This window comes from Ictalurus punctatus, chromosome 10, assembly GCF_001660625.3.
Source record: "Ictalurus punctatus breed USDA103 chromosome 10, Coco_2.0, whole genome shotgun sequence".
NCBI lineage: Eukaryota > Metazoa > Chordata > Actinopteri > Siluriformes > Ictaluridae > Ictalurus > Ictalurus punctatus.
Genome location: NC_030425.2, coordinates 5201251 through 5210529, shown reverse-complemented (window position 1 = coordinate 5210529; position 9279 = coordinate 5201251). Strand labels below are relative to the sequence as shown.

General features: G+C 43.0%; 1 protein-coding gene across 1 annotated transcript in view; it reads left to right on the top strand.

Moving 5' to 3' along the window:
* The first annotated feature begins 364 nt into the window (after window positions 1-364).
* wdr18 (WD repeat domain 18) overlaps window positions 365-9279 on the top strand; it is a 71179-nt gene continuing 62264 nt past the window's right edge. Inside the window, exons 1-3 of the mRNA XM_017477719.3 lie at window positions 365-603; window positions 5605-5715; window positions 9069-9202. Of these exons, the coding sequence (XP_017333208.2) occupies window positions 394-603; window positions 5605-5715; window positions 9069-9202 (455 nt within the window). The 5' untranslated portion in view covers window positions 365-393. The remainder of the gene's footprint in view (window positions 604-5604; window positions 5716-9068; window positions 9203-9279) is intronic.

The following is a 9279-nucleotide window of genomic DNA, read 5'->3' as shown; positions in this document are numbered from 1 at the left end:
CGATTAACTACACCAGCTTTAAATAACAGATGACCCAAAATTGAGCCTTGGGGAACACCACAAGATATAAACTAGCCTATAAGTCATTTTATTCCTAATAGTACTTATGAACATGTTGCACACAAATATATATATATATATATATATATATATATATATATATATATATATATATATATATATATATATATATATATATATATATATTTAAAAAATAATAATAATAATAATAATAATAATAATAAATATATATATATATATATATATAAATATTTTTTTAAAAACTACATTTCCCACAATCCATCGCGAATTCGTATCGGAAATGACGCTGTTACAGACACCCCACCCCCCCCACCCCCTCCCTCCTCCCTCGCTCCAAAATAATCATCCAAGATGGCGGCGCCCGTGGAGGTCCTGGTTACTGCTGATTCCGCAGGGCAGCTGTGGAACTGCGCTATTTTCGACCCTCACACCGGAACAAATCTCTTATCCTACCGAGGGGGGAATTCATCTGCTCGCTCTTTAACCATCCTCAACGGAGAATACATCCTCGGAGCTCAACTCGGCAAGAACTTCATCAACGTGTGGGAGATACAAAGAAAGGTAAGAGGAGAGCTCGGCCATGCAGCTCGGCCATGCAGCTCAGCCATGCAGCTCAGCCATCTCCATGAAGAGCTGCACTTTCACCGGGCATGAAATAATGGCTTCCACGAGCTTCTATAATGCACTGTGTATCCAAAACAGAGCTGTTTGGGATTAAACAAGTGAGTCATTAATCACAAATGTCAATGTAAATAACTTTCATTTGTATTTTTAGTAATTAATCAGAAGTTTCTACTATAAACAACAGATTACACACAACTCATGTTCCCTAGCTGTCATCTTCCTGGTGTATACACTCCTGCCTCTTTACTCCCTCTACCCAAACACACACCCCTCCAGCCATCAGTCAGTCAAACGGAGTTCAAATGGAGTCACCGTAATGGTCATGAACAACCAGAATCAAAGATACTGTAGTTATTATTAGGTCTAATTGTCTGTTCAGTCAGCCTGTTCATTCATCCATCCATCTTCAGTAACCGCTTCATCCTGGTCATGGTGGTGGATCCAGGGCCTAACCCGTGAACACTGGGTGCAATGCACTGGTGAATCAGTCATCAGGTTATTATAGGGCACCATGAACGCACTCATTCACACTTTATCTGCAGGGATCTCCAAAATCCGGCCCCTGGGCCAAACGTGGCCCACAGGCAGATGTTAATTGACCTGCGGCAGCATGCTTAGCTAAATGGTAAGAGCCCGGTACTGCCTACTCAGCGAGGCGTTTTCCAGAACCTTCAGACTGACTGCCTGAGTGGTGGAATGACCTTCCAACTTCAATCCAGACAGCAGAACCTGTCACCATCTTCAAAAACCGGCTAAAAACCCCACTTCTCCTGTGAACACTTAACTCACCCCTAGCTTGTATTTTGATGCGGTCTAATCTGGCTCTCCTTTGAAAAAAAAAACAAACAAAAAAGTTTGGATACCCCTGAACTATTATCATGGACTGTTGGAGGAAACCAGAGGGAACCCCCACTAAAACAGTAACCTGCTCTTGAACCAGGGATTCTAGAGCTGTGAGGTGGTAACACCTTTTTTTTTTCCCTCTTGAAAAAGTTTCGTATTGTTTTTCAGTTTAATTATAGGTTGCAGTTTCACAATAAAGGTAGAAAGCTTCTGACATGAAGGATCACAAAAACCTGCCATTTTAACAGGGGTGTGCAGAGTTTTTATTTCCACTGTTTTTGACCAATGCCCCTGATGTATGAACAGCCAGGTTTTGTTTATTAAGTAAAGAAGTGCTGTGAACTTAAAGAGGGCTTGGGAAATCCTTTCTGCTGAAAAGCTTCCTTGCTTGGTTCGTTGTACTGGGAGATGATTTCACGTCGATGAAGCCAGATTTCACTGTGGTAATGGACGTCAATGAATCTAAATCGAGATTTTGAGACCTTTACATAGGGGCTTTGAAATTCAGTCCTCTCCCAGTCTTTATTTCTGTTCCCTTATGGCTGTAAAGGGTTGTATCAGGTTCGGTGGAACAGGGAATGAGGCTGGAGTTCAAAACACTTTCATTAGAGTCTCTATGATGGCAACTTACATGCAAGTGTAAACATTCACTAACAGGGTTACATGCTTCCAAACTATCTGGACAATACATCTGCACTTAGTAGCAGTGTGATTCACACACCGGGCACTTTATTAGGAACACTCAAACTGGCTCTTGGCCCATTAATAATGAGTCTTTATTTATCATATATTTGCACAGTGAAATTCTTTTATTCGCATGTTGAACTCCCGACCTTCTGTTCAGTAACCCAGAGCCTGGCACTGCTGGGTCTTGAACCCCCGACCCAGAGCCTGGCACTGCTGGGGCTTGAACCCCTGACCCAGAGCCTGGCACTGCTGGGGCTTGAACCCCCGACCCTCGACCTTCCTATGAGTAACCCAGAGCCTTAACCGCCAAGCTACCACTGCCCCAGTTATTCTCAGAACAGCCTAGATTGGCAGCGCTGGGGCTTGAACCCCCAACCTTCCAATCAGTAGGCCAGAGCCTGGCAGCGCTGGGGCTTGAATCCCCGACCTACAGCCTGGTACTGCTGGGGCTTGAACCCTCGACCTTCCTATGAGTAACCCAGAGCCTTAACCACCAAGCTACCACTGCCCCAGTTATTCTCAGAACAGCCTAGATTGGTCATGGCATGGATTATACAAGGTGTTGGAAAACTAGATTTTGTATCATGTTGACGTGATTGTGTTACATAATTGTCATGTTCATGGGACGTAGTTTATTTTTGGACTACTTATGTTTTGTTACATTTATCACACTGAAAGTAGCCATTCTTAGATGGGGAATTGTTTTCATAAAGGGATGTAAGTGATCTGCAACAGTATTCATATTGGCTGTGACATTCAGACGATGCTCGATTGGTGTTGAGGGGCCAGTGTGTGCCAAAAAAAAACTTTCCACGCACCATTGCACCACCAGCAGCCTGAACTGTTGACCCAAGTCAGTTTGGGTCCATGGATTTGTGCTCTTTATACGATCTCATTACCCTCTCCATGTCACAGCAGAAATCAAGATTCATCATACCAGGTGATGTTTTCCAATCCGTAAATTGTTCTTGTTTCAGTGAGCCTGTGCCCAGTGTAGCCTCAGATTCCTGTTCCTGACCACCAACAACCATGACGCGGTCAAAGTCACAGAGATCAGTGACTTCCACGTCCCCTCCCCTCCCTTTCTGAAGTTTGTCCCCATTCCAGTGTTTGTGAACATTGGCATGATGCTGCCGCGACACGATTGGCTGATCCAGACTGTAAACACTCAAAATGAGATGAATTGTTTGGAAACTTTGCTTACCGCTTGCCTTCTTTCACTCATTTTCATTGTGCGCTATTAATAACACTGTATGTACTAATCATCCGTTGCCAACTAGTCTTGAACTGTAGATGTGTTGCAGGCTGTGTTCCATCATTTAGAAACTTAGTAGGAAATGGAAGTATGTAGTACATAGATAGAGAGTACAATGAGAAACGTCAATGCAAGCACGTGTCATGAGTACCCTGATGTATCTAACATCTCAGTTGTCGTCCCTCGTCATATGATTGCTGTTCGTGTCTTCAGCCCGGCGAGGCTCGGTGACGGATCTGAACCCGGGACTATCTGTACCCTCGCCGAGTGTGTTGGGGTTCATACGATTTAGGAACGGTCCACTGGAGTAGGTTTGAAGGGGTAACGGTCTGAATCCGGAGGGGCCACGGGGTCTCTGTTTCCCTTCCAAAAACACGCATGTTCATGGATTGACTACGTTAAATTCCCTCACGCCGTGAACGTCTACATCGAGCATTGCAGTGGTCTGGCGTCTCGCTCCGGTGCGGGTGCGTTCAGGCCATGTGCCCGTTGTTCCTGGGATAGGCGCCGGATTCACCGCGACTCTGACCCAGATAAAGCGGTCACTGAAGTCGAATGAATGTATAAGTATGTATGTTTACCAAATGATTCGTTCAGAGTGTCAATTACTGTGCGTGAGGCAGTTTTGCACATACACCTAAATACAAATGTGCCAATACTTTATCCTTAGTGAAAATGTCGCAAAGCTTGAATGGCCTTGTTGAGCATTTTTGGTTGAAAAAGCAACCATGTAAAGAGTTAAGAACGAATATTAGCGTACACGTCTTGCTTTTGAAGCAATATGAAATAAAATGAATCCAGTATGATGCATGATTTAAAGCACAGCTATACTGCAATAAAGGATTCTGAGAGAGCTGAACGGCCTTTTTTAAAAAAAATTTTTTATTTTATGAGAATGCTTTTCTTCATTAAACCAGACTGGGATACTTTTAAATAAATTTAGTGAATAAATTTGCGTAACGAAACCGTTCCTGGAGTATAAAAACGTATTAATGCATTTTTATTTCCTTCAGATATCACCACTGGTTTGAAAGCGAATTCGATTTTCGAGTTCATCACCTGCCGCGGATTTGCTGGTGCAGGATACACCCTGGATCGTTCCTTTCGTCTCTTTCTCTTTTCTACTAAGTGGAGTCTTTTGGTTTCTTCCGTCTCATCTCCGTCGCGCTGTTTTAAGTATTTAGGTTCGGGCGCATCGCCGGCTGCCCTGATGAAAAGCGTAACGGGTATTTTTATAATATTCTTTTACCGAGGAAACCACCGCGTGAGTCCTCCATCCCTTCAGCCACCTCGTAGGTTGTCCTCCATCCGTCACCCCCGAGCCTCCAGATCACGGTGGTTGCTGTAAACGTGCGCAGTTGGTTTTTGTTGAAAGCGGTGCATGGAAAAGGTGTTTAGGGTTAGTCGCCCTTCAAAGAACCCTCGTGCTCCCCTCTACGTGTCGAGAACTCCTTACGGTTTTTACATCACCTTTTATGTTACCCTATAGACCCTGTTAATGATTAGGAAGCCATTTGTGATTCAGTACATGTAAATGGGAAATATAAACTTGGAAGTGTGTGTGTGTGTGTGAATAAAAACGAAAGAACTTGAACCATTATGCGTGTGATGCTCATCCTGGCAGGAAAGTAAAGGACGTTTGACAAAAACTGATAGAAAATCCCGACATTGCTACTGAAGATTGCAGCGCTGTAGTGTCTGGTAGAAGATCAATTGAAGCCAGAGACATTTTTAGGATGATTTTGCTCTGATTGTCCTTGATTCAGCTCACATGTTACCTGAGCGAGAAGGGAATCCACGTTCTCTACAGATATAGCCCGGGTCATATTGCAGTGTGTGTATATATATTACAACTAATAAAAAAGCAGCATGCTGAACTAATTTAACCAGTTCAACATAATTAGTTGCACTTTTCCGCCTTTGTTAACTTGTTATCCGCATTAACCCTGATTCCTTATGAGCAGTTGATGTTGAGTACATGTTCAATATACAGAGTACTGTGCGATTAAAGTGTGCTTAATTCAGCTGTGAGAATGCCTTTGTCTGATTCGTTATCGTGCTTAACGTGTAGCCGAATACCTATGTCTTGAATCCTGAATTTTTTACCTCATTTTCTGTTCTTACGTCTGTGTTCTTCTACTTCTTACTCTAAGGACCAACTTCAGCAGAAAATTGTGTGTCCTGGGACTGTAACCTGCCTTACAGCCTCCCCTGATGGCCTCTATGTGCTGGCGGGCATTGCTGAAGCGATATATCTATGGGAGGTGAGCAGACAAAATACAATCTGTGGGGTTTTTTTCCCCTCCTATAATGAAGTAGTTTTAGGAAATAATTAACTTGATATTCAACCATCGGTCTGAGGTTTTTCTTCTTCTATTGCCGCTGCTGTCAAGCAGTTCCTGACCACACAGCTAATATTATTACTTATTATTAGTACGTCCCGTACTCTTTAAACCCGAAATGGTAAAAATGCTTGTTTTCCTGTATTTTGTTGTCATTTTGGATGATTAAATCATTCATCGTCTGTGATTTATTTATTTTATTTTTCAATTGTAAATTGCAAACAGGAAAATCAGTACCACACAAGCCTAGTACGCTGGGAAAATAAGCTCATTGAATTGACTCAAATTCAAATATCATTGAATATTTCAAATTCATTAGAGATGCACCGATACTAAATTTCTCAGCCGATACCGAGAGCCGATTATTCAGAGTGATATCGGCCGATACCGGTAACCGATTATTCAGAGCGATATCGACCGATACCGATAGCCGATTATTCAGAGCGATATCGACCGATACGATAACCGATTATTCAGAGCGATATCGGCCGATACCGGTAACCGATTATTCAGAGCGATATCGACCGATACGATAACCGATTATTCAGAGCGATATCGACCGATACCGATAGCCGATTATTCAGAGCGATATCGACCGATACCGATAGCCGATTATTCAGAGCGATATCGGCCGATACCGATAACCGATTATTCAGAGCGATATCGGCCGATACCGATAACTGATTATTCAGAGCGATATCGGCCGATACCGGTAACCGATTATTCAGAGTGATATCGACCGATACGATAACCGATTATTCAGAGCGATATCGACCGATACCGATAGCCGATTATTCAGAGCGATATCGACCGATACGATAACCGATTATTCAGAGCGATATCGACCGATACCGATAGCCGATTATTCAGAGCGATATCGACGATACGATAACCGATTATTCAGAGCGATATCGACCGATACCGATAGCCGATTATTCAGAGCGATATCGGCCGATACCGATAACCGATTATTCAGAGCGATATCGGCCGATACCGATAACCGATTATTCAGAGCGATATCGGCCGATACCGATAACTGATTATTCAGAGCGATATCGGCCGATACCGATAACCGATTATTCAGAGTGATATCGACCGATACGATAACCGATTATTCAGAGCGATATCGACCGATACCGATAGCCGATTATTCAGAGCGATATCGACCGATACGATAACCGATTATTCAGAGCGATATCGACCGATACCGATAGCCGATTATTCAGAGCGATATCGACCGATACGATAACCGATTATTCAGAGCGATATCGACCCATACGATAACCGATTATTCAGAGCGATATCGACCGATACCGATAGCCGATTATTCAGAGCGATATCGGCCGATACGATAACCGATTATTCAGAGCGATATCGGCCGATACCGATAACCGATTATTCAGAGCGATATCGACCGATACGATAACCGATTATTCAGAGCGATATCGGCCGATACGATAGCCGATTATTCAGAGCGATATCGGCCGATACCGATAACCGATTATTCAGAGCGATATCGGCCGATACCGATAACCGATTATTCAGAGCGATATCGGCCGATACCGATAACTGATTATTCAGAGCGATATCGGCCGATACCGATAACTGATTATTCAGAGCGATATCGGCCGATACCGGTAACTGATTATTCAGAGTGATATCGACCGATACCGAGAGCCGATTATTCAGAGTGATATCGACCGATACGATAACCGATTATTCAGAGCGATATCGACCGATACCGAGAGCCGATTATTCAGAGTGATATCGACCGATACGATAACCGATTATTCAGAGCGATATCGACCGATACCGATAGCCGATTATTCAGAGCGATATCGACCGATACGATAACCGATTATTCAGAGCGATATCGACCCATACGATAACCGATTATTCAGAGCGATATCGACCGATACCGATAGCCGATTATTCAGAGCGATATCGGCCGATACGATAACCGATTATTCAGAGCGATATCGGCCGATACCGATAACCGATTATTCAGAGCGATATCGGCCGATACCGGTAACCGATTATTCAGAGCGATATCGGCCGATACCGGTAACCGATTATTCAGAGCGATATCTATTGATAGCCGATTATTCGGAGCGATATCGGCCGATACCGATAACCGATTATTCAGAGTGATATCTATTGATAAGCGATTATTCGGAGCGATATCGACCGATACCGATAGTTCTGCCTTTTATACCTTCTTTTAAATGAATAATAATTAATTCCACAATTCTGAAAGAAATGCACATAAAAACTTTATTCTCTCCATTTCAGCAAGTTGTTTGACAGTAACTGTCTCATAAACATTAACACATGACTGTAATGAACATGAACACATGAACTCAGTTCTGAAGATTAAAGTAAGATTATGAATTTATTGAATGTTATTAATTCATATTAACACTGACTGAAGTGTAAAAATCCTCCCGTTAGTCTCACATTCACTCTCCACACACACAAGCGTTTCTACTTCATCACCGACATCAAACTGGTCGTATATAACATCAACTTTTTATATATTAATACTAACTGGATATGAAATATACTACTCGATAAATATATTTTTCTGTACAATATAAACTTTTTTGTCAACTCGTCTTCATTTAAATCTTTCAGCGGTGTACTGGAGCTTTAATTCAGCTCGAGCAGCACGGGGGGGGGGAAATAATTTCGACTCGACGCTGGAACTCCCGCTTCACTGCTGCAGCGTCCGGCGCAAAATTTGATCAGTGCAGAGATTACAGAGATCACACACCGCAGTTTTATCCTCATTCCACACGAGAGACATCATCTTCACACAGCACGGATACGATGTGTTTTCCCGCCCTCTCTTGATTGACAGGATACAATCTGCCCTGACCGTCGGACGCTTTTAAACGATCTAGCGTGAAAAATTGCCTCCATCGGCCGATACGTCAGTGCATCTCTAAGACTCATTTCTCGGTTCCACGGGATCAAACGGCGTCACATTATCACAGGTTGCTCTCGTACGCACACCGTGATTGGCTCGTTTTGAAAAGTACCGGACATGTGGATACGTAGGTGAAAAATGGATACCGTGTATGTAGATGGAATAATAGCGCGTAATAAAAGGGTCTGGTGTGTTTATGGGATCTGATATCGATGACCACGCCGCATGCGTCTCGTCACGCCAGCGTCGCATTATATTCCTAACAAATTTCTTTTCATATCTCTGGACACGTTTATTCACCTTTCGAGTTGTAAATGAATCATGTCTGCTTTATGCTTTAATGTAGGTTTCAACAGGAAACCTGCTGGCTATTTTGAATCGCCACTACCAGGACTTGAGCTGCCTGCGTTTCACTGACGACAGCAGCCATTTTGTGTCGGGAGGAAAGGACAATCTGGCACTTGTATGGAACCTTGCCAGGTACTTGATGATTTATTCATTTTCCCTTTTTCTGTGTGCCACTGTTCAATTGTAGTAAAGGCCCAGAACGTGTTTCC